Here is a 27,604-nt window from a genome sequence, read left to right as displayed (position 1 = left end):
TAAGCTCAACATTTGTCATTTTGACATCAAATGTCATAGATGCCTGGTTTTGAATCGAATGCGATTTGACAGATGCTTTCATAGGGCTTTTTTATCCTTTTTGAAGTATCGCCATCCACTTCAACTGCAATATAGGGCAGCTGAAGATCATATAAAACAAATGAGTTTTGAATGGCAAGAGTAAATGATGGGTATTCAAATCCAAAATGTGCTGTTTATTTATTTATTTATTTGGTTACACTTTATTTTGCTGGTCCCCTTTAGACATTTTGTTGCTTATAAGTAATGCACCTGTCAACATGTCAACTATCTCTCATTAGAGTATTAGTAGACTGTTAGGTTTAGTAGAATAAGTTGACCGCCTACAGTCAGAATTTATTCAGACACCTTAATTTTTTTTTTTTACATTAGCACTGTTTATTCACTATAGTTTTAGAAAATGGTAATAAAACGTGACAATAACTCAGTTGATATTTCACTGGTTTTGTCTGTCTGTCAGGTTGGGTGCAGGAAGCTGAAGACGAGGATGCAGGAATTTCAAAGTAGTTGATTTATTTACACAATTAACTTCAGGAACAAAATAACAAACTCCAGGAATTCAGTAACACAACCATACAAGGACGACGACCAACAAACACTGAGGGAAAACACAGGGCTTAAATGACCAGTGACTTATAGGATAATTAACAGAACACAGGTGAAGGGAATTACTAATCAGACAGAGCGGGAAAACTAACAGGACTGAACCAAAATCATAAAAGACGGGGGAAACAAGATCTCAAAACTGAACTAATAACAGGACTAAACCAAAATCACAAATACAGGGGGAAACATGATCACAAAACAGAACTTAAACACATTGAAACATGACACCGTCCTTCTGTTAGACTCTCACACATGAATTATGTTGAATATCTGTCAGCTGTTAAATTTAACACAATTAGATAATACCAGTTTAGCTCAACCAATCACCAAGCAATGCTTCATGTTGTTCAGTCTGTGTGTAAAGGTCACATTAGCAATTAAAGAAAAAACACTATAGAAAATATGATCAGCTCAAAGTGTCGGAATAATTTTTGGTCCTATTTTTGAATAAATTTTTACTGGTAGTCACTGTATGAAGAATATTTGGGTATAATATGTCACAGTTTACTTCATTTACATAAATGAACTATAGTGTCCAGCACACACTAGTAAAAAAATATCAAAAATGATATCAGGTCACGTCTGAATAATGTTTGGATTGACTGTACTTGTAAAGTTACTTATACTAAGTATAAAATAAGTTAGCAGATATTAATCAGACAGTCTAATATTACTCTAATGAGAGTTAGTCGACATGTAGTTGCAAAGCTACTTATAGTTAGTAGGGGACCATCAAAATAAAGTGTTACCAATTCTTTTATTAATAAGAATAGTTTTGAATGTTCCCATGAATGCAAGGGTGTGTGTCCCGTTTGAGCCTGGAATGAACCAGCTGTGCACATTTTGTCTCCAGATCTAAAAGCTTCGCCTAAAGGCTTTTTTTGCATCATGTAGTTTTGCATCTTCCGCATGACTGAACTATAATCAAACTCCACTCCAAAAATCTGCCGTTTTTTTTCATGTCAATTTTCCTTTCTAGCTAAATTAAAAGCATTTCCCCGACACAAAAGAGCATCTATAATTAATGGACTGTTACTCCAATTGTCGGTATGACCATTCGTTCACCTTGACGTCTGAATGAGGTCGAATCGGCTGCCGTTCTCTCACTAATGCTGAGGCTTTTGTTAAAACTCTCTCCACGTATTCAGAATTAGTCCTGCTTATGGGGTTATTTTTGATCAGCCATTATGATTTCTTGAGTGTTACTGTGTTATTTCCACAGACTTATGTTCCTATGGAAACCAGATGAGGGATGTTATTATGCACTGTGTCGATATTTTCCTCTGTTCATTGAGGTTGTCTAAGAGAAAAGATTGTAGAAAAATAGTATGACATTTTATATACAGTACATATACAGCGGCGGCCTTAAGAATCTGGGGCCCTACCCACATAAAACATTAAAACATAAACAAAATAAAGCAGAAAAAGCAAGGATTCCTGTTGGTTTGCATCAATGGTATATTATTTTATTACGTGCACTTTCAGCTTCATGAACAGGCAGCTCAATATAGAAATAATCCAACCTTATTTTATTAAAACTATATACAATTATACAGCGTTTTACTTTGGAATAAGCCTCGACATTTCACGCAGGGCAACTTAATTGATTTGCGCAGTATATTTTCAGTAGTCTGAGCTGACTTTAAAAAACCCAGCTCAAACATCCCCTCAACTTGAATTATTTAACAAAAGCAAAGAAGAAAAAGTGTCTGACTGACTGACACTGAACCGAACTTATCATTAATAACGATGGGCTCCGTGTTATTTCTGCACCTTGGACAGCCTGGCAAATGTATAAACACACAAACTACCGAAATTATACTTCAGATCGCTTAAGCCGTTTGCGGGGGCGGTAAACGTCGCCATGGTAACTGCGAGTTTGACCAATCAGAGACGTCAGTGTTTTGCTTAGAATTGTGGGTAGTGTAGTATTTCTCCAGAAGATCGCGAATAACAAGGTTGATTTCATACCTTGTGGCTTTTATAGGAGCAGAAACTTAAGTTTCACAACCTTGTAGCTCATGGTCAATCTACCTCGGATGGTTTAGACATTATGGCTGAAAATCAATATCCTACAGAGAAAATGAATGGGATTTTGCTGGTCTGTTGGGGCCCCCCTTGGAGGGCGGGGCCTGTTTCAATTGAAACGGGTGAAACATAGGTAAGGCCGCGTTTGAATATATATATATATATATATATATATATATATACATACACTCATCTAAAGGATTATTAGGAACACCATACTAATACTGTGTTTGACACCATTTTGCCTTCAGAACTGCCTTAATTCTACATGGCATTGATTCAACAAGGTGCTGAAACCATTCTTTAGAAATGTTGGCCCATATTGATAGGATAGCATCTTGCAGTTGATGGAGATTTGTGGGATGCACATCCAGGGCACGAAGCTCCCGTTCCTCCACATCCCAAAGATGCTCTATTGGGTTGAGATCTGGTGACTGTGGGGGCCATTTTAGTACAGTGAACTCATTGTCATGTTCAAGAAACCAATTTGAAATGATTCAAGCTTTGTGACATGGTGCATTATCCTGCTGGAAGTAGCCATCAGAGGATGGGTACATGGTGGCCATAAAGGGATGGACATGGTCAGAAACAATGCTCAGGTAGGCCGTGGCATTTAAACGATGCCCAATTGGCACTAAGGGGCCTAAAGTGTGCCAAGAAAATATCCCCCACACCATTACACCACCACCACCAGCCTGCACAGTGGTAACAAGGCATGATGGATCCATGTTCTCATTCTGTTTACGCCAAATTCTGACTCAACAGAAATCGAGACTCATCAGACCAGGGAACATTTTTCCAGTCTTCAACTGTCCAATTTTGGTGAGCTCTTGCAAATTGTAGCCTCTTTTTTTTATTTGTAGTGGAGATGAGTGGTACCCGGTGGGGTCTTCTGCTGTTGTAGCCCATCCGCCTCAAGGTTGTGCGTGTTGTGGCTTCACAAATGCTTTGCTGCATACCTCGGTTGTAACGAGTGGTTATTTCAGTCAAAGTTGCTCTTCTATCAGCTTGAATCAGTCGGCCCATTCTCCTCTGACCTCTAGCATCAACAAGGCATTTTCGCCCACAGGACTGCCGCATACTGGATGTTTTTCCCTTTTCACACCATTCTTTGTAAACCCTAGAAATGGTTGTGCGTGAAAATCCCAGTAACTGAGCAGATTGTGAAATACTCAGACCAGACAACCATGCCACTCTCAAAATTGCTTAAATAGCCTTTCTTTCCCATTCTGACATTCAGTTTGGAGTTCAGGAGATTGTCTTGACCAGGACCACACCCCTAAATGCATTGAAGCAACTGCCATGTGATTGGTTGATTAGATAATTGCATTAATGAGAAATTGAACAGGTGTTCCTAATAATCCTTTAGGTGAGTGTATATACATATATATATATATATATATATATATATATATATATATATATATATAGTACGGGGTTGGCCTCTGTTTTTGCCTTCAGATCTGCCTTCGTGGCACTGATTCAACAAGGTGCTGGAAACACTCCTCACAGATTTTGGTCCCTATTGTCATGATATCATCATGCAGTTTCTGTTGTGAATCTCCCATTCCTCCACATCCCAAAGCTGCTCTATTGGATTGAGATCTGGTGACTGTGGAGGCCTAGCCCGGCTAACGTCAGACCACGTCTCATTGACATTGAGACGTGGTCTGGGAACCACATGTTCATTTTCTCGTATTTGAGGCGTGGTTTACGAATGCCCAGAGTTGTTTATTGGGTGCTACGAATGTCTATCAAATGCGCCTGTACGTAGCTCATAGCCAATCGTTTCAATTATACCAGATAAACGTATGTAGAGCGCAGTGTTGTAGTCGAGTCACCAACTGTCGAGTCCGAGTCGAGTCTCGAGTCCCAGTGTTTGAGTCCGAGTCCAAGTCCGAGTCACCAAAGAAAAGTCCGAGTCGAGTCACCATTACCGGAGTTCAAGTCCGAGTCGAGTCTCGAGTCCCGTGTTCGAGTCCGAGTCGAAATTATATAGGCTACACTTAAGCCAAATCAAGCAACATTTTTCAGGCACTCTTTCTTGCAGCTAGAAATGTGTATGATATCACTAGAATTGCTTTGACCTTAGTTCAAATCATTGTAGCTGTGGCACGATTATATTTATTTAATTGTTTAAATACATTTTTGGATGATCAGTCAACTGGAATGGATAAAGAAAACAAAAAAGAAAGCCTAACTGGACAGAGGAGAAGAAATGCATTCTTCTTGACGAATATGGTAAAAGAAAAACAATTTTTAAATTTTGATAAACAAACTCAATCCCAATGTAACTGCGGCAAAAAACAGAAAATGCAGTGCTATAAGCAGTTGTAACTCCGCAGGAAAAGAGTGGTTGCGATGTGTGACATAGTCAAGGTCGCCGTCTAGTTTGTTAGCTAAAATAAACATAATTGTGTTATTGTATGATAAGCGGGATTAAGCGCTGAGCGCGTCCGACTTTAGCTCAGCGCCAGCCATAGCACGAAAGCACAGTTTAAATCAGTTATGTCACGTCACTGTACGTTCGCTCCTTCGTGGTCAGCTCAGCTGCTGCAAAGCGTGCTGATTAGATGTAGAGGAACTTATCTAGTGTTAAATGAGTGTTACGTTATCTCTCTCACGAGAATGCAGCGTAAAGTGAGTGACGTCAGTGAGTGTGTTGTCAAGCAAGGAGACCGAGCGGTAGCAGTGTCTGTGAGGGAAAAAATAGATCACGGCCGGTCTTGGACCCCGAAACAGGAAAAGTGTAACATCGTATATCAAATTTTTATAACCTATTTAGTCAGAACAACGTCATTCATTTGATGAATGCTCAAGTCCGATTTTATATATTCTCGAGTCCGAGTCCAAGTACTAGTCATCAGTCCGCGAGTCCAAGTCGAGTCACGAGTCCAGAGCATAGAGTCTCGAGTCGGACTCGAGTCCAGAGAATAAGGACTCGAGTCCGAGTCCAGGACTCGAGTACTCCATCACTGGTAGAGCGACAGAAATTAGACGAGGAAAAAGACGATGGGTCAGAGATTTATTTGCGGTCTAAACTAGACCTTAGAACAATATCTAAGGCTGCATCGAAAGGTAACTTCGCGTCTGCTGCCATGTTTGATCCATAGGTATAGAGAGCCTAAGCCCCTCCCCTTCCGGTCGACCACCATGGGACCTTATATCGGAAAAATATTGTATGGTAGTCAATGGCGAGAGGCAACAAATATTTTGATCTCGTTTGAATTGTGCCCTGAATTACACATATGATGTTTGTCAATTTAAAAGATACATTTTAAAGTCAAGAAAGTCTCAGTTTGATGTGAAACTGTTGAGGTATAAGACTGTGAAAATACGTAATTACAAAGACTACAAACCCCAAAGGCACACATTTTCTCTCAATGAGTGAAGCTAACTTTACTGAAGCTAACGTCTGTCATTGTTTCTATAGTCTTGCGTTATAATCGTAACGTTACGCCGTCATGCCTGAGTGTTTTGTACCAGACTGCACACACACGAGCAGCGGATCTCGCTCGTTGTTTCGCTTCCCGGGAGATGTAGTTCATTGAGCGATTTTCACATTAAACTAAATGTTACTCTTCTGTTTCATGACAAACTGCGACTTTCTTGACTTTCAGAATTATCTTTTAAATTGACAAACATCATATGTGTAATTCAGGGCACAGTTCAGATGGAATAAAAAGATAAGTTGTCTCTCGCCATTGACTACCATACATGTTTTTTCCGAAATAAGGTCCCATGAGCCGGAAGCGGAGGGGAGGCTCTCTATAAACATACTGCTTCGGTGTGTCGCATAGACGTCGTCATCGTCTTGCTGCCTGCTCCCTCCCCGTTCTGTGATTGGTCCCCTCGCTGAGGCGAAAATTTGGTCCATGGTATCCAGACTACCTAGCAGCGTGAATAAAATCGTGCTGCGCAAAGGCAGTATGGGGAAACCCAGGCTAGTGGAGGCCAATTGAGTTTAGTGAATATATATCCAGGCAGGGTTCCCACGGGTCCTTCATATCCTTGAAAATTTGTGAATCAGGAGGAAAAAAATTCAAGGCCCTGGAAAGTTTTTGAAAATAAACATACATAGATACAGGTCCTTGAAAGTGTTTGAATTTATTTTGTGAAAGAAGTTTTCTGAAAAAAAAAAATCCATATTATATTATTCCGGTCAGCTAATTATTTCGCCAACACTTCATGGCCTGTGCATATTAGCTTGCTTGATTTATGATAGTTACGCTTATTTACGTGTTACGTTAAGGCCGTGTGTCCACCAAAGCGTTTTTCCACGTGCCTGGCGTATTTTTTCAATTGTTTTCAATGGGAGCGCCGCGTTTTTTAAACGCCATGAGCGTAACGAGGCGCTGAGTGTTTTCTTCACGCTGAAGCCCTGAGCGCTCGCCGTTTTTTACAGGTCGCCGAGAGTTAAAAAATGTTCAACTTTGGGTGAAACGCAGCGCTCATCACTGTCACTTTTTACGCAGCCGTCCAATCACAGAGGAGGAGGGGCGGGGCTAATACCACACCGACCAACTGTCACACAACATTCTTTCTGTACAACGGCATCCACCAGCAGAGCTAACCGAACAACACGGATGAAAAATACATTTAGTATGAAACAAATTATCTGCGAAATCAGTTACAAGTAAAACTGTGCTGCGGATATTCTGTATCATAGCAACTCATTGAGTTTGCTAAAAACGCTTTGGTGGACACACGCATAGACATAATAAATACATAGACGCCCTATTGGCCGCTTTGGAACGTTGCTGCGATACGTCGTTTTTCTGGATAAAAATAAACTGTTTTTACATTTATCAACCGATTTCAGTGGTTTGTATGTGGTGTACAAAAAGTTCCATCTCTAGTTATTTAAAATCTCGATAGTTAGACTTGTAAAATATTATTTTTAATAAAGAATGGTCAATTAAGCTCAGGCTTGTCATGTATCTGGCTTTTTATTCTTGGATAAGAATGGTGAAGACCCCCATACTGAGATATAATTTAAGTTTTCTTATTGTGGAAAAAGCATTTTCTGTGATTGACCAAATTTTAGCAATAACAAAGATAACTGATGGATCCTTTATAATAATACGTTATGGTACAACTACAGTGCAATGCAAATAGTAAATATAACATAAAGTGAGAAGTAATAGTAAATAGTTTAGTCAATAAAATAAACAAATAGTATACAGCAAATAAAATAGTAAAGATTAGTATAATTATATAATATCATAAGTACAATAATACAATCATAAAAATATTGATAATTGCAGAGTTTATTAATAATACTATAATAATAGCAATAGAATAAGAAATATCAATTACAGAATATACACAATAAAAAATAAGTTAAATAGTGACTTTAATATTTAACTCTTTTTGTTAAATTTCAGTTTTATTGATCAGTATAACAGAAGTAGCTTCAGTCAAACATACAGCAGGATACAACGCCTAACATACAGCAGGATAATAGCCTAAATATAAAGTTATGAAACTTCACTTTGCCCTCAGCCAAAACGATTTACCAGGGAACGATTTATAGATTAATGAGACCAAAGATCGCCCGTTAGATATACACAAGACGAATTATATCTCATGTTTAACCACTAGACTACAGACATCCGAGTCAGCGGCAAACCTTCAGAAGCACTGGCCGAGGGACGGCTGTTCCAGGCGGGGTAGACGAGCGCTGAGCGCATCTTACAACTCCGAAAACGTCAGATCAAATTTTTAAATAGGCGCTATCTTTATAAACAAACCACATATTTGAGCTTTAAACAACTACATTGTCGACTGAAAAACTATTTAAACTACATTTCGTGACACAATAACAGTAGTATTTTTAAATGTATCCTCTGAACGTTACTATTACTAATTAAATCATGACCAAATACAACCAAAAACAAACGTTCAGTCTTGCTTGTGAAAGGTAATTCCTCGAAAGCTGTTTTCAATTGTGTGGCGATGTGTACAGCCCCAAACAGCGCACAAAACAGGCATTTTTCTCAATTCCCGGTATGAGAGGTATGGGAAAGTTGCCATCCCCAACATGGCGGCGCCGTTGACGTACGCTCCAGCGGCCAATAGGGCGTCTATGTATTTATTATGTCTATGGACACACGGCCTAAGGGTTTCCTGCATGACGTACTTTGTGTTGTACGTTGCCATGACGTTCCCGCATGGACAAAACTACTACAGTGGTACCTGAACGTTTATTGTTGGACACAACAAATGTGTCCCCACATTAAGCCCTTAAATTTGAGGGTATTGGACCCGGAAAGTCCTTGAAAGGTCCTTGAATTTGAAGTTAACCGAGGTGTGGGAACCCTGCCAGGGCTTGACATTCACTTTTTTGCTGATCAGCCACTGTGGCTAGTGGTTTTCCAAAGTTACGCGCCACGCAGTATTTTGACTGGCAGCAATTTTGACATCGATACCAAGGGGTAAAACTGCCATATAGATATTTTTAATATCATCTCATAATTTGGCAGCAGGAATATTAGGCTGCAGATCCATTATACTGTTACACATGCGTTTTCTTTCTCAACTGTTTACTAGGGGTGGAACGGTACACAGAAGTCACGGTTCGGTTCATACCTCGGTTCAGACATCACGGTTCAGTACGATTTCGGTACAATGGAGGGAAAAGCAAAACAAAAATACAGAAGGCATTGTATTTTTTAAATAAGTTTTATCAATAAAGGCATAGAACCAGTTTATTTGTAGTGCACTGACAATAGTTTTATATAATTAGTTTAAATTATTAAAAAGACAAAAAGACCTTGCGATATGTTTGGTAATTGTACCTGAATTAATTTAAAATTAATTTGCTATATTTCAGATAAATATATTTGTTTTCCTTAATTTTAATTAACATTATTAATTAACAATGTAACATTATTCTCATCTGAATTATAAATAATTCATTTCTGTATAAAATAATACTACCATTAAAAACACATTCGATTTTCTTTTTTAATCAATGTAGAATGTGTAAGATTAGCGCTCCGAGGACAAGAAATGGAAACCAATGCGATATGATGAATGTCCAAAAGATGGGACCCACAGACTGTTTTGAAATGGAGTTGGGTAAATATGTTTTGCTTTTAAAACAGTGTGTGTGTGTGTGATTTTGGTTGGGTGACAGTTGTAGGTTACAGTTTGACAAGAGTTTACAGTGTGACAAAAGCACAATGTTGTGTTTTATTGCGAGTGTACACAAATATAAGTAAACACTTTGCAGGTTTAATGATCTGTATGAACAAAATGACGGAGTATGTTTTTTATGTTTCCACTGTTCGATCGCGCCCGCGCCTCTCTCTCTCTCTCTCTCTCTCTCTCTCTCTCTCTCTCTCTCTCTCTCTCTCTCTCTCTCTCTCTCTCTCTCTCTCACACACACACACACACACACACTCCAGCATTGCAATCTTGACATCGCAGCCTGTTTTATTATTATCATTAATAAATTATTATTTATTAATAATAATTTATTAATGATATTTGATTATTGATATTTATTAATGATACTCTGATTATTATCATTATGCGGTCACACCAAACGCGAATAGAGCGTCAAATTCGCGTCTATCGCGTCTAGTTCGACGCTAGTCCAAAGCGAATAGGACGCCACGCGCGTATAAAGCCAAGTTAGCCAACGTTTGAAGTGAACGCGCGTTCAGAGCTAAGCCGATGGTACAGATTATGTGTCCCTAAAGAACCCGCGTATCTAACAGTAGCTCCGCATTACATTAACTAATTTGCACGCGTGTTTTATTTATTTTTATACCGTGTATTCTCCGTGTAAATTCGTGCACCGAACCGTGACGCCCGTACCGTTTCGGTTCAATACGAATACCTGTACCGTTCCACCCCTACTGTTTACGTTCACTTATAAACAACTGACTGTGTTTACGTGAATACTCGCCAAGACTGGCATTTTGACATTATTTTGTGTGTATTTGACTGTTTAAGTGCAATAAGCAGCGAAAACGAACTCGAGATGGCTTTATGTGTGCGCACTTTGGGTGTGAGCACAAAATCTGCGGGAATGAGTGAAATTATACGCAATACACTCAATCCCATGCCGAAATTCAAATTCTCTCTCACACACACACACAGTCACTACCGGTTTGGAAGAATACTTTTTTTTTATTATTGTTTTGAAAGGTCCCTATGTTCACCAAGGCTGCATTTATTTGACAAAATACAGTAAAAACATTAATATTAAAATAATCATTATATAATGTAATTTATTCGTGTGATCAAAGCTGAATTTTCAGCATCATTACTCCAGTCATCAGTGTCACATGATCCTTCAGAAATCACTCTAATATGATGATTTGAAGAAACATTTCTGATTATTATCAATGTTGAGAAAAGTTGTGCTGCTTCAGATTTTTGTGCAAACCATCATACATTTTATTTTTCATGATTCTTTGATGAATAGAAAGTTCAAAAGAACAGCATTTATCTGATATATTTTTTTCTAACATTATAAATGTGTTTATAAATAAAAAAACGAACAAAACTATTTATATTTGCAAGACGATTTTAAAGAACAACAGTGATGAGGAGAAGGTTGAACAAATGACTGACCACTAGAAACAGATGATTGAGATTATGGAGATGATGAAGAACATGATGATGATGATGATAACTAACATTATTAGCAGAATGTGAAGTACATCGTGCAGCGCCGTCTCGTCTTGTGCGTCAGTGCTGAGATTGTTCTGTTCTGTTCGGCTGGAAAGACCAGTGAAAGGACAAGATGTCACCTTTCTCTATTCTAGTCAAAGCTATCACAGCGATGGAGGTGATCATCAAGTGAACATCTCATGGGGACCGAGACAGAGAGACAGGACATCTCTCAGCTTGATTCTCTATCGCATTTGGTCCAGAGCACAAAATTTGAGAATAAAACCAGTGGTGACAAAAAAAAAGGGGGGGAAAGAGCAGAACAGAAGTGAGCGGAGAGAGAATTCACTGAAGCAAATGAAATGACAAAAACATCGTCATGCACTGCAAGCATTAACCCTTTATGATATGCATAATTTCTGAAAATTAATATCTTTCCTCTCTATGTAATTTTTTTTTAGCATTTTAACATTCCTCCTTAGGATGAATCGCTTCTCTATTCCTCATCTACTAAATTAATAAATGTTTTCCCTCATCACATTTTTTGAGATTATTGGCTAATATGGAAACTACATACTGTAAAAAATGGTCAACAAACCACAGAGTGATTCATTTTATATATTCATTAATATTACCTGTTTCATCCTTGCTCTCCAATGGGACGCTCTTTTTCTTGCCGTTTTCGCATTTTAAAACATAAAACCAATTATAATTGTGTTCCTTCTGCATAAATACTCAAATATCCACAGTTAAAATCGGGTTATAATCATAATAGAATACAACAGTACTGTACAAATAGTATGAATATAAAATTAATACTGTGACCAGCAGTATCAAAATGTAAATTTATATATAAAATGTATAGGCCACACTCTACACGGTTAACTAAAACTGAAACTAAAACCATCAAAAAATAAGATAAAATAAACGTTAACTGAAATAAAATATAAAAAAGCTTTTTTATTTCAGCTATAGTTGCCAAGTAAGGCTATAATTTTAGTTAACTTGATGTGCTAAAACAACTAAAAACTAAAATAAGATTAGTAAAAATTATATTGATTTTTTTTTAAACAGAAACTTATATTTAAATAACGAAAAATATAAAATTAAATAATAATAGAAATGATAATAGTATTCAGTGATACAAAAACAAAACAAAGTACAGTGCACATTTTCTGTATTGAATATCCAATTCCCAAAATGTAATGCATTATCTTCCACCTCCTTCAAAGTTCATAAAATTTGATTAAAAATGCAAAATAACTTTTTATTTGAGGTTGCTGAAGAACAGAGCGTGCAAACCCATTTCAAACACCGGAAACTGAATTTTTTGAGTTTCCGTCAGATGGATTCAGTTTGTTGGGTCTGAAATGAGACGGTTCTCTGCAAAAAAGAATAGGATCCTTTTAAATACATAATTCAATAAAGAACAGTGTGTCTCATTGCATTTATCATTAGAGACCGTCTTTCTATATCAGTGTCTGACTGAACGGCTCTCTGACTCATAAGAGAAGCTACTGATATACAGAAAGTGACTTTAAAAGGAACGGGACGTCCAAAGATTTTTTTATTTGATCTGAAATAGACTGTCTCAAAGATATTTATCTTTAAAAAAACACATTATATGAAAAGAAATGGCTACTTTGTCATTACCTTCTCACTTTCATGTGATGTGTATGTAGCCAGGGCCGTAACAGATGTACAGATACAAGTTTTTATTTTATTTAGTTTAGGAATAAGTTTAAAGTTAATTGGAATTGTAAAGATAATATTTGCAAAATTATCCATTCATTTATCTTAGAAAAATAATGAGAAAATCTGATATCCCTTTCCATATGATGAAATCTTATATCCAATAGATTTTTGACTATTTTTCCAAAAAGTTGTGATTTTTTTTTAAGTGCCCATTGTGCTTTTTGGGATAATAACTTTCATGTAGTGTGTAATAAAGCTGTTTGTGATTGTAAAAGGTTAAAGTGCAGATAAATTGAGTTATTGTTTCCCAAAAGAAAGAAGTGATTCTGAACTGTAACAAATTAGCATAATTCTATCCTCTGGTCTTGATTGGCTGAACAGCATCTCTTAGCTCCGCCCTCAAACACTAGTTTATCTGAGACTGGAAGAGTTTGGTTTGTGTTGTTCGTGTCGAGAAGACGCTGTTTTCTGCTGACAAAGCAAATCCACTGTGATGAGATTGATACGGTAAAGCTCACGCCATCGTTACTGTTCGTATGTTTCCATCCACCTATTTGTATGCAAATACAACATAAATACACATTTCTGGATAATGCACAACAAAAAAAATGTCAGATGGAAACGCCAAGATGTGCATAAATCCTAAAAATGCGTATAAAAAACTTTTTTTTTTATCCAATAAGGAAACATGCACATAATTTATGATGGAAACACGTTAATCGAATAAATACGCAACAATAACTTTGCCTCAGCAGAGGCTGTGATTGGATAACTGGACTAACCAGCGGACCAATCGTATCACAGCATCTCAAATGTTGTTTGGTGATTCTAAAAGGCCTGAGCCGAAGTCTGTCATCAGAATGGTTTAGTTTAATTCCCTCCAGAAGCGTCTCACACGATTGTGTTCACAAACACCAGCATCCGAACCCAAGGTAATGACAGTGTTTATTACGTTTCGTCTGACGCTCTGAGACGCAACTCGTTTATGATGGAGGAAAAAAGAACCACATTCTCTTCCCCAACTGCAGCGACTTCCGTTTTTATTACAGATCGTTTGCGTCAATTTCCCAGAAAGTGACGATTTTATTCTCTTGAAGATATGGGATGGAAATGCTGCTTTATTCGCAAATGTTTTATGCGATATTGAAATTTTGCGCATAAGTTAAATTATGCAACTTTGGATGGAAACTGTATCAAGATCTGAGGAAGAGCTGAAATTCAGATATGCTAATCAGCATTTCAGAGCAGAGTAGACCAATCACAACAGACTGGGCCATCTGACCAATCAGAGCAGAGTAGACCAATCACAACAGACTGGGCCGTCTGACCAATCAGAGCAGAGTAGACCAATCACAACAGACTGGGCCGTCTGACCAATCAGAGCAGAGTAGACCAATCACAACAGACTGGGCCGTCTGACCAATCAGAGCAGAGTAGACCAATCACAACAGACTGGGCCGTCTGACCAATCAGAGCAGAGCAGACCAATCACAGCAGACTGGGCCGTCTGACCAATCAGAGCAGAGTAGACCAATCACAACAGGCGGAGCCATCTGACCAATCAGAGCAGAGTAGACCAATCACAACAGACTGGGCCGTCTGACCAATCAGAGCAGAGTAGACCAATCACAGCAGACTGGGCCGTCTGACCAATCAGAGCAGAGTAGACCAATCACAACAGACTGGGCCGTCTGACCAATCAGAGCAGAGTAGACCAATCACAGCAGACTGGGCCGTCTGACCAATCAGAGCAGAGTAGACCAATCACAGCAGACTGGGCCATCTGACCAATCAGAGCAGAGTAGACCAATCACAACAGACTGGGCCATCTGACCAATCAGAGCAGAGTAGACCAATCACAACAGACTGGGCCGTCTGACCAATCAGAGCAGAGTAGACCAATCACAACAGACTGGGCCGTCTGACCAATCAGAGCAGAGTAGACCAATCACAACAGACTGGGCCGTCTGACCAATCAGAGCAGAGCAGACCAATCACAACAGACTGGGCCGTCTGACCAATCAGAGCAGAGTAGACCAATCACAACAGACTGGGCCGTCTGACCAATCAGAGCAGAGTAGACCAATCACAACAGACGGAGCCATCTGACCAATCAGAGCAGAGCAGACCAATCACAGCAGACTGGGCCGTCTGACCAATCAGAGCAGAGCAGACCAATCACAACAGACGGAGCCATCTGACCAATCAGAGCAGAGTAGACCAATCACAGCAGACTGAGCCATCTGACCAATCAGAGCAGAGTAGACCAATCACAACAGACTGGGCCATCTGACCAATCAGAGCAGAGTAGACCAATCACAACAGACTGGGCCGTCTGACCAATCAGAGCAGAGTAGACCAATCACAACAGACTGGGCCGTCTGACCAATCAGAGCAGAGTAGACCAATCACAACAGACGGAGCCATCTGACCAATCAGAGCAGAGCAGACCAATCACAACAGACTGGGCCGTCTGACCAATCAGAGCAGAGCAGACCAATCACAACAGACTGGGCCGTCTGACCAATCAGAGCAGAGTAGACCAATCACAACAGACTGGGCCGTCTGACCAATCAGAGCAGAGTAGACCAATCACAACAGACTGGGCCGTCTGACCAATCAGAGCAGAGCAGACCAATCACAACAGACTGGGCCGTCTGACCAATCAGAGCAGAGTAGACCAATCACAACAGACTGGGCCGTCTGACCAATCAGAGCAGAGTAGACCAATCACAACAGACTGGGCCGTCTGACCAATCAGAGCAGAGTAGACCAATCACAACAGACGGAGCCATCTGACCAATCAGAGCAGAGTAGACCAATCACAACAGACTGGGCCATCTGACCAATCAGAGCAGAGTAGACCAATCACAACAGACTGGGCCATCTGACCAATCAGAGCAGAGTAGACCAATCACAACAGACTGGGCCGTCTGACCAATCAGAGCAGAGTAGACCAATCACAACAGACTGGGCCGTCTGACCAATCAGAGCAGAGTAGACCAATCACAACAGACTGGGCCGTCTGACCAATCAGAGCAGAGTAGACCAATCACAACAGACGGAGCCATCTGACCAATCAGAGCAGAGTAGACCAATCACAACAGACTGGGCCATCTGACCAATCAGAGCAGAGTAGACCAATCACAACAGACTGGGCCATCTGACCAATCAGAGCAGAGTAGACCAATCACAACAGACTGGGCCATCTGACCAATCAGAGCAGAGCAGCTCTCGGAAAGGCGGGGTTTAGAGAGAACAAATCATAGATCGAACCTTTTTAGACACTGAGAGAAAAGAGCAGATGCTGCAATGGATATTATGAGACTAATAACGTGTTTTTTGACCTTTGATGCATGTACACCTGTTGTAAGAGACTCCAAAACAGCCTTTAGAATAGCATAATAAGTGCACTTTATATCATTTGATATAAAAACGCTCAAAACAAATTCAGAAAGCATGTCAAACTACCAATGACGTCTTGTATTGACTGTGAACATTAAACAAACACACGCATATCACTTATATGAAGTCAAATGTTTTTCATTATTACATTTTATATATTGTAAGATATATTAAATATTGTAACAGTGAAATACTGCAAGCATTTTATCCTTCCTTCTTCGTTTATCTTTTTGGCATTTAGTTTCTATTGTCTAGCGAGGGTCATGCCATTGTTTAAACTAGTGCAGTGCCCGTGCAAAATTTGTTTTTGAGTGTGTTTGTGCATGTTTTGTGTGTTATTTGTGCATGACTTAATGTTTAGCTGACAGTGCGTTTATGTCAGAATGTTTATTTGTAAACCACAACCTTCTAAACATCTTCAGTGTGTGCTTCTTTTACCGATATATTTACCGATATCTTTTGCATTTCTAATCCAAACAACGTCAAACTTGGCACTGCACTTACTCGCGCCCGTAGCAAGACACCCGTCAAGTTTGAAATCCATCGGACTAACGGTTCGAGAGATATGCGAATAACACACACACACACACACACACACACACACACAGACGTTCCTGTAATCTGTAGATAGATAGATGAATTCATCTGTGTATCTGGCTTTGACAGGTAGCCGTTTCAGGAATAACTTCAGTAAACGCTCATAATGATCTGATGGAGCGCCACTGAAAGCCTTGAATGCCTGTTTTCTGCTCGGATGCATTAACTCAGGGCAGCCGCAAATAAAGACCAACAAGTTCATGTCCGAACAACAGGACAAAAAGCTCATATTGCCATGGAAACAAATAAAATGTGCTGTTTCTGGTCAAGTGAGTTCTGTCACGGTGAACTAAGGCTGATGTTTTAACTAGGTGTCATCATAACTATAGTTAAACCTTTGACGCAATGAGATGTGAAATAACAGCAAACAATGCAAGAGCTTCTGCAAGCCTTTCTGGACAATTGAGCTCATTTATCACAGTCAATACTTCTGTCTGCCAACACTTACTCTTCTCTGTCTATTGTGTTTGGTGGACAGCTTCACAAGAGAGTGTAAATCAAATGTTGTAGGGAAAGCAAATATGATGGTGTTGGTCTCTCCCTACTGGACACAGAACGTACTGCGTTAATGCCGTAATATATAGAGACTTTATCAACTTCACTGTAAAAAATGGCTTAATTCTCACAGTAACATACAATATTTGTTTTATACTCTCTTTTGTGAAGATTTCCACCAAACACAAGATAAGAGTAACTCTGATTTAATTGCCTTTCCCTTGAAAAAGATGACTCTTAATTTTCTGTAATTTAATTACAGTTACTTGCATTAAATACTGTATTAATTAAACCAAAATGTAATGTCTAATGTTAAAATGTATGTGTTTTTTTTTTTATGTAGTTTTCTCCCTTTAAATACTTTGGTCAATTCAAGAATAATTTATACAATTTTATAGTATTTATTTAAAATAATTAAAATAGCTTTTTTAATGTATCCTTGTATTGTTCAACTTTGAGGTTGATATGGGATTTAGAAAGTAATTAGTAACAAGTAATGCAATACTAATAATCTAATTAGACTGTTGTAGATGTAATTAAGCTAGTAATTACTTTTTTAGAGTACGGTAACTTACCCAACACAGTATACATATGGACATGAATTCATTCTGTCTGCTTTAGACCTTGATTTATCATCAGTAGTGAATGTTAAAATAGCATTGTGCAGTGTTTTAAATTTTTAAGTACAATCAACTTGGATGTTTAAGTCATTTCAACTTAAATTACATTGAACAAACTTAAAAAATTAGTTGCATCTTGTATAACTTATTAAAAAAAAAGTTAAAAATGTATTAATGTCCCCCTGTAGTCAATCATTTTATTCCTTAAAACTCACCTTTGATCACCAAAATTACATATGTAAAGTTTTTTTGTTATGCCTTAAAATTGCTTGAATGTAACTAGACATGAATATGTTGACATGAACTCTATGAATATGCAAATGAGCCCCGCCTCCACTCACTCACTCAGCTCAGAGATCCACTGGTTGACGATCACACGTTGATCTGATTGGTTACAAGGTCGTTTGTGACGTCAGAAACACCAGCGATTTCAAACCATGTTTTTGAGACTGAAAATACTCAGCAATGCTGTCGACTTATGAATTTACACATGGTTTGTCTTAAAGCGTATTAAAACACCACATAGACACATAAACAACATTAAAATCTGTTTTTTCACCACAGGGGGACTTAACTTATTTTGATGAGTTAAAAGCAATGCAAAAACATATGTTGCCATAATGGTCTATAATTTTTTTAGTGTGGGTTTTGATGTTCAGTAGTTCATTTGAACGTTTTACTGGGCTAAATAGCAAAAAAAAAAAAATTATACATTTGAAATAAAACCGTGACAGTGGGTTGTGCTTTATAACACAAATGCACATATGATGCCTCTTCTTATAGCATGCAACCATGCATTTACTTGCTGCATATAGTGTACTTGTAAGTAGAGTTTTACTATTTAATAGTTGTTGTACCATGCCTAGACCACTAGAGGACGCAGTTTCAAACTTTTCTACAAACGTTTAAATACGACTAGGTCTATACACTCTAAACAATGCTGGGTTGTTTTAACCCAAATTTGGGTAAAATATGGACAAACCCAAATGTTGGGTTAAAAATGTCATTTCAAATTTTAACCCAACTTCAACTTTCAACAGTACATTTTTTAACTGCATTTTTAACCCAACATTTGGGTTTGTCCATATTTGACCCAAATTTGGGTTGAAACAACTCAGCATTTTTTAGTGTGTATACAGGTGAAACTCGAAAAATTAGAAAATGGTGCAAAAGTTCCTTTATTTCAGTAATTCAACTTAAAAGCTGAAACTAATATATTATATAGACTCATTACATGCCAAGTGAGATATTTCAAGCCTTTATTTGTTATAATTTTGATGATTATGGCTTACAGCTTATGAAAACCTTTTCACAATATTCTAATTCGAATTTGGGGTTTTCATATCTGTAAGCCAAAATTATAACAAATAAAGGCTTGAAATATCTCACTTTGAGTCTATATAATATATGTTTCACCTTTTAAGTTGAATTACTGAGATAAATGAACTTTTGCACGATATTCTAATTTTTCGAGTTTCACCTGTATATGTATGCATGAACAGAGGGGTATAAAATTGCCACAAACATATAATTTAACAAGTGAATTGAACAGGTTTAATGACATTAATGTACACATCATCACACTAGGAACGTATGAAGGCAGTACAGGACACGTGACGGGTGGAAAGTTTACATTTACAGCACGACACACGTAAATCCAAAAGAGCATAAAATAAGACATTGTGTGAATAGTTGTATATAAAATAGATACAGTCGTTGATTAATAAGAGCTTGTCGTCAGATAAGGCCTTAAACATGAAGCGTATACATGCATGACATCTTTGTTGTGTTTGGTTGCACTCATTTTGAGCTTGTCTCGAGCATGCAAAAATACAGCTTAGATCTTCTCTCATGAGACCAAATGATGTAGCATAATTGCTTCCGTGAGTCCATTTGCTACAAAATATTGTAAACATATTATACATCAGCACCTGTAGTGTCCGCTTCGACAGTTCAACGAGAATGAATGGTCACTGGAAGGGTGAGATCAGATCAGTTTGTGACCTTTATGCATCAGTAAATGTGTAGTTGACTTGACAAGTGACAGCAGCTCAGAATAATGTTTCAACACACAGTTATCCGACTGACTTCATCACATCCACGTGATATGAAATCATTACACTCCCAGGCTGCTGTTTTAATACACTGATGCACTGCAATGTGATATTGCTTTTATACAACTCTTCATATTGAGTGTGACATTTTTTTGTTGGTTGTTGCTCTGCCGAAGAAAACAGTTTCAGAAAAAGTCCCCTGGATCAACTGTCAACATGCTAGTGATACAGTGCAAGTGAAATGAATTCAGTGCTCTTATAAATACTCACTAGACTGCTAGTGTAATGCAATTAGTGTACCAGAACTAACTGCTGTATAGGCCTAAATATATTTATAGTTAAAAAAATATAAAACATGATTGGTCAATGCAGCGTTCCAGTAGTGCTAATATAACATAAAAAACAGCTATGAAGCAAAACTATGGAAGCTTGACTTTGCCACTGAATAAAAACATAAAGTAAGATTATTGCGACTTTTTATCTCACAATTATAATTTTTTTTCCTCAGAAAAGTGAGATATAAACTCGCAATTGTGAGGAATAAAAGTCAGAATTGCAAGAAAAAAAAATATTTTGAGATATAAACTCACAATTGCGAGAAAAATAGTCAGAATTGGCAAAAAGAATTGCGAGATATAAACTCATAATTGCAGAAAAAGAATTGCAAGATATAAACTCAGAATTGCAAGAAAAAAGTCAAAACTGCGAGAAAAAAATACTAAAAATTGCGAGATATAAACTCGCAATTGCGAGAAAAATTGTCAGAATTGCCAAAAATAGTCTTAATTGCGAGATATGAACTTGTAATTGCAAAATAGTCTGAATTACGATATATAAACTCTTAATTGTGGAAAAAAAGTAAGAATTGCAAGATAAAAAGTCGCAATTATCTTTTAAATTTCTTTATTCCATGGCGGAAAATTTTTTACATACAAAACACCTTTTAGCATATCAGAAACTTTAGTTTTGTTGCATAGCAACATTCAGTCAAGTCTGGGACTGTATTTATTTTTTTGCAATTATCATAATAACAATTTAATAAAATATCAAACCACCGAAATTAGTTCCAAAAGAAACCAAAACACAATCGTGTTGCCAAGCAACGCACAGACTGACAGTGGACTGATACAAAGAGGGAACTTTCAATATATGTTTTAGGAAAAATTTTAGGAACGCTGCTTGTCCAATCAAAAATAGATATGAAATAAAAAAAAAGATATAATTCCGGTCCTGGATGATTGATCAATCGCTAAAATATGATGCAAAACATGATGCAAAACAGCATACAATCGCACAATCCTTAGTTTCGTTGCATTGCAACATTCTGTCATGTCAGGGACTATATCTTTTGGCGGAATGATGGCTATTCATGACGGTTTAACGAAAATAATATACATTATTATAATAAAAGCAACGAAAATAGCTCCAAAAGAAACCGAAACAGGATAGAGCGTCTCGTGCTACCAAACAACACACATCTGGCGGATACTTGGAGCGAACTTTCCAGTGACATTTTAGGAAAACGTTATACTGCTTGTCCAATCAAACAGATATATTTAGATATATTTCCAGTCCTGGGTGAAGATTGATCACTCGCTGTAATATGACACCGACGCGAAACAATGTTCGCTGTATCACTGCGCACAATCGCTAGTTTCGTTGCATTACAAAGCATGACTCTTTGCGAATTAGCTTAATAAAATAACGGTTTAATTTAAATGAAATGTGCATACTATCCGTCCTAAATAGTATTAGAATTAGTGTGTCCTAAATCGTAGTATGTTGAAAATGCACACTAACGGCTAATATTGCCGCGTTGGACAAGGATTCGATTAGAACTACAAACACCAATAAAAAGTGTTACAAAAACTACAAACATGGCGGGTGTGCGAGTCTGACGAGAGGTTTAGATAAAGGGGTTTGACCAGTATCTAACCAGATGAAAATACATGTATTCATTGTTATCCACATTATATTTAATCTGCAACAACATTGTGAACTTTTGTAAAGGATACGTTTGGTCAATGCATCATTATGCAAATTGCGAACACATGAAAGACCCACGACATATCAACGTGACAACGTTTCTCTCCCAAACGGTAGGAAATTAAATAAAAATTGAATGTGGAGGATTTTAACTGACAAGATGATTGACAGGGTAGTATCACGTGACTAAGCGACAGAGCTGTCCGTTAAAGACGCAGTTATGACGAAGTAGTTTGTCCCAATTAAGTTCCCAACTGTCTTTTTTTTTAATAAGCTTGAACTTGATTAGGCAGCAACTGACAGCCGTTATTGACGTGGTTCATCACTCTCTGTTTTAACTGCGCCACTTGCTCTCTCAGCACGCTCGCCGTGGACGCGAGCTCCGTGTTCTGGTTCTTCAGAGATTTCACTTTGTCTTCCAACCGGGAAATCCGCTCGAGTTTCCTCTTGCGGCATTTGGAGGCGGCGATCCGGTTGCGCAGCTTCTTTCTCTCGGCCTTTATGCGCTCTTGCGTGTCCATGTCGATGGGGGAGAGCGGAGGACTGTCTCCGAAGCTTTGCATGTCCGGAACGGTTTGCGGTTCGTCCTTTTGCGGTTGTTGCGTCGCCATTGGGTGCGCGGGCGGCGGCGGAGGGAACGGAATCGTGTCCGTTGAATAGTTAACCGTTGTACTTCCGTACGCGTTTAAGTTCGTATACACGGGCAGGTCCGTGGGCAAGGCGAGGTTAGAGCTGCTTGTGAGTCGGTTAAGCGTCGGTGGAACACACGGTCCACCGTTCAGCTGGTTCTGCTTGTGAAGGTCCTCCAGGGCTTTGACGAATCCCTCCGCGAACTCCTGCTCGTCGCTTACCGACTTCGGGTAGACGAACTGCGAGGTCGGTGTGGTGGTCACCATCCCGTTAGACTGGATAATCAGCCTTTCCAGCTCTGGAGAAGCCAGTTTTAGGAGCCCCAAATCGGGCGAATTAAGAATTCCCTCGGCATCTCTCAAATCTGGCTTGAGGTTCGAGCTATTCTGGTCGTCTAGGTTCAAACTCATGTCTTTCTTCATCATAATGCGTGATATTCCTTGGATATCCTCGTCTGGGTAAAGGCTTGTTCCCATCCTACTACACCCAGTGAAGGGTGTCCAAACGACGCATTTGATCGCACAAGTATTTCCTCGAACGTTTATTTTTATTCCCTTGATCGATTTATGGTATTGTTTTACGGTATTGTTGTTTCTCCCTTGCACGAGAGGTGTTCTCTATGGGCGTCAGTACGCATTTGCAAGTTTTCTATCCCTAAAAATTCCATTATGTCACTTTAGAACGCTCAGATTGGCCAAAGATGACGTTTTCTTCCGGTTTCATTTGCATAAAGGGCGGCGCTGGCCGCTGTCGCCACAGAGACGGCGAGTAAACGGCAAACAGTGCGGTGCATTGTGGGTTGATGTCATAGCGAACGTAGAGAGCGCGCGAGGGTGGGGAAACAAGGCAAGCCTGGCTGGTAGAAAATGTTCCCTTCTTTTTGAACATGTTGAAGGTCTTTGTTTGTATGCTTGATCAAGTGTTCCAGTTCCACTCTAGCTTTTTTTTATCTGATGGAATAATCCACACTCGTGTAGAGTTGGAAATAGAGATTAATATTTCTTATTCATTTTATCAATCCCAAGTCTTTAAACTTTATTTATTTACAGGTTGTCCCAGACTTGTTGATCCCACTGTACATAATATACACTTTAAATATGAGTTATTTAAATGTATAGGCTTATATGCACAGCCACAGTCAACTTTTTTAGCTTTTTTCTTTTCAAGATGTATGCAAAAGTGCTGAAACTAAAGTGAAAGGGATATTGGCTATTATAAAAATGTTTATGAAACATAATGTTTCAGCAGTATAGCCGGTGTATATTATCCAACATACTTTTAGGTCGGACAATAAAACTATAAATGCTCATAAATTGCATAATGCTTACAAGAGAGATGAAACTCTGCATGTGCACTCAAATAAATTAAAATAAGCCTATTTTCAAGATTTATGCATTTCAATTAATGGTACAATTCCATTGAATAATCCTTACATATTATTCATATTATGCATTAAGACTTTCATTTTAGTAAAAAACAAACCTAGAGCTTAATAAAACATTTTGTATAAATCTTAATGGAACGGGTGAATGAACCATTTATTATAACCATTTATATAACCATTGTATTCATAATTTGTTTTTAATTAAGTGTTTTAATAAGCTCTAGTTTTTTTATTTATTTAAAATTCTCAATTCATAATTTGAATAATATTTGAAGATTACTTGATTCAATTTGATATCATTTTACTATTATTTGAAATGCGTAAATCTTAAAAAAAGGCTTATTTTAATTTATTTGTGTGCACATGCACATCAGGACTTTCATCTCTCTTGTATAAGCATTATGCAATTTATAAGCATTTATAGTTTTATTGTCCGACCTAAAAGTATGTTGGATAATAGCCTATACACAGGCTATACTGTTGCAACATTATGTTTCATAAACATTTTTTTTTAATATTTTATGTATATTTTGCACTAGTTGCATAAGTCATGTGTCATACGAAGAATGTATTAATAATATATTAGGAACATGAAGAGTATTTTAATGTTTTCAGATATATGACATAATAGATATATGCCAGAATAATTGCTATATCCATATTTATGAAAGAAGATACTCCAAATAATTAGCTTTTAAATGCATTAAAATGTGGATTTGGTTGCAAACTTGTTGCAGTTTAGTCGAATATACACTCACCGGCCACTTTATTAGGTACACCTGTCCAACAGCTCGTTAACACTTAATTTCTAAGCAGCCAATCACATGGCGGCAACTCAGTGCATTTAGGCATGTAGACATGGTCAAGACAATCTCCTGCAGTTCAAACCGAGCATCAGTATGGGGAAGAAAGTTGATTTGAGTGACTTTGAACGTGGCATGATTGTTGGTGCCAGAAGGGCTGGTCTGAGTATTTCAGAAACTGCTAATCTACTGGGATTTTCACGCACAACCATCTCTAGGGTTTACAGAGAATGGTCCGAAAAAGAAAAAACATCCAGTGAGCGGCAGTTCTGTGGGCGGAAATGCCTTGTTGATGCCAGAGGTCAGAGGAGAATGGCCAGACTGGTTCGAGCTGATAGAAGGGCAACAGTGACTGAAATAACCACTCGTTACAACCGAGGTATGCAGCAAAGCATTTGTGAAGCCACAACACGCACAACCTTGAGGCGGATGGGCTACAACAGCAGAAGACTCCACCGGGTACCACTCATCTCCACTACAAATAGGAAAAAGAGGCTACAATTTGCAAGAGCTCACCAAAATTGAACAGTTGAAGACTGGAAAAATGTTGCCTGGTCTGATGTGTCTCGATTTCTGTTGAGACATTCAGATGTTAGAGTCAGAATTTGGCGTAAACAGAATGAGAACATGGAACCATCATGCCTTGTTACCACTGTGCAGGCTGGTGGTGGTGGTGTAATGGTGTGGGGGATGTTTTCCTGGCACACTTTAGGCCCCTTAGTGCCAATTGGGCATCGTTTAAATGCCACGGCCTACCTGAGCATTGTTTCTGACCATGTCCATCCCTTTATGGCCACCATGTACCCATCCTCTGATGGCTACTTCCACCATGTCACAAAGCTCTAATCATTTCAAATTGGTTTCTTGAACATGACAATGAGTTCACTGTACTAAAATGGCCTCCACAGTCACCAGATCTCAACCCAATAGAGCATCTTTGGGATGTGGTGGAACGGGAGATTCGCATCATGGATGTGCAGCCGACAAATCTGCGGCAACTGTGTGATGCCATCATGTCAATATGGACCAAACTCCCTGAGGAATGCTTCCAGCACCTTGTTGAATCTATGCCACGAAGAATTGAGGCAGTTCTGAAGGCAAAAGGGGGTCCAACCCGTTACTAGCATGGGGTACCTAATAAAGTGGCCGGTGAGTGTATTTCTTTTATTTCCCATATGTTTTAAGCTTGTGTTATTTATCACTAGTCTATTGTATATGCATTGCTACTGCATAATGTATGCAAAATATAAATAGTTGCAAACAAAACGTTGTTGCATAGCTCTTTGTTTTTTGCAACCGTACAAATATCACTTAATGAAGGGAAGGGAAAATGACAACTTTATTTAGAAATCCTAATCTTAAGGGACGTGAAGATGCTTTGAAGTTAAATTGCATTCATGAATTGAATTAGCCGTGTGGATTTCTATTAATAACACTGCAGGCGGTGAGTCTGAGAAAGAAGAGCGTGGGTAAATGCGCAGATCTGAATGGGAGGCGATGACGTCTGTAGACCGACTGCATCAGAGAATAGAAGCAGCATCATCAGCATCATCATCATCATCATCCGTTGCCATGGCAACACTGACATGGGCTCTGACGCAGAGGCAGGTGAATGAAGCGGGGGTGAAGATGTGCAGAGCATGAGTGGGTGGAAGAAGAAGAAGAACAGATGGATTTTTACCAGCAATGGAGGAGGAAAAATAAGAGAATACAACAGATAGTTATGCACACTGAAAGCCATTATTGTTTAGTTAAAAACAATGTTTAACTTTATAAACATGTGTGTATGTATGTGTAAATATTAGGGGTGTGTAGCAATATATCGTGTCGCGATATTTATTGAGGATAGTTTAAATAAATATTACTGTGTGAGAAAAAAATTCAAGTTTTCAGAGTTTGTGTCAGTACTACATTATTAAACTACTATATATAGGCCTAATGTATAATAATGCAATGGGGGAATATTTGTGTAAAAAGTGGCAGAGTGCAAGCATTTTTGTCTAAAATAATTCTGTATTTTTAGCTTCAGAATCATGAATATTGTATTCTGGTGTGTCTATTGTCCTGTGTTGGGTTTCAGCACCAAGTCTATTCATTTACACCCACAATGTAATATCACATTTAGCATTTTAATCAACAGTTCAGTTTTCATTAACCTTTTATCATATGTCTTGGAATATCGTATTGTGAGTTCAGTATCGTGTTATGGGCCTATATCGAATCGTGACATGAGGGTATCATTACACCCGTATATATATATATATATATATACATACATACATAGTCCTCTTATTTTTAGTCATCAAGCTTGTAACTCACAGAAGATACATTTAATTTCCTCAAGCTTATTGCTCACTAAACTAAAGTTTGATTTTGACGTGACATAAAGCTGTGATATCTGTGGATGAGTTATTTACTTACTTTTTAATTAGTCTTATTAACGCCATTATTATCTTCATTCAGGCCGATTCGAGAACGTGCACAAAAACAAGAGGCGGGATTTATGGCACGAACCAATCGTATTCAATCATAACGATCATATCCAATCATAGCGCAATGGAGGCATTGCCTCCTCTCATGTGACTTTCCCCAAACAATTACTAAAATCAAGTTTTTAATGTTGTTTATGTGTCT

General features: G+C 38.3%; 1 protein-coding gene across 1 annotated transcript; it reads right to left on the bottom strand.

The window, feature by feature from the left end:
- Positions 1-22,220: 22,220 nt before the first annotated feature.
- Positions 22,221-23,452, bottom strand: jund (JunD proto-oncogene, AP-1 transcription factor subunit). The gene has a single exon (XM_056239946.1). The coding sequence runs from the start codon at positions 23,257-23,259 to the stop codon at positions 22,420-22,422; it is 840 nt and encodes a 279-aa protein (XP_056095921.1). The 5' UTR covers positions 23,260-23,452; the 3' UTR covers positions 22,221-22,419.
- Between the last annotated feature and the right edge of the window lie 4,152 nt (positions 23,453-27,604).

Source organism: Rhinichthys klamathensis, unplaced genomic scaffold (genome assembly GCF_029890125.1).
Source record: "Rhinichthys klamathensis goyatoka isolate OS25496 unplaced genomic scaffold, OSU_Roscu_1.1 h1tg000575l_1, whole genome shotgun sequence".
Lineage (NCBI taxonomy): Eukaryota > Metazoa > Chordata > Actinopteri > Cypriniformes > Leuciscidae > Rhinichthys > Rhinichthys klamathensis.
The sequence above is the reverse complement of the archived record's forward strand: the minus strand, read 5'-3'. Positions and strand labels throughout refer to the sequence as shown.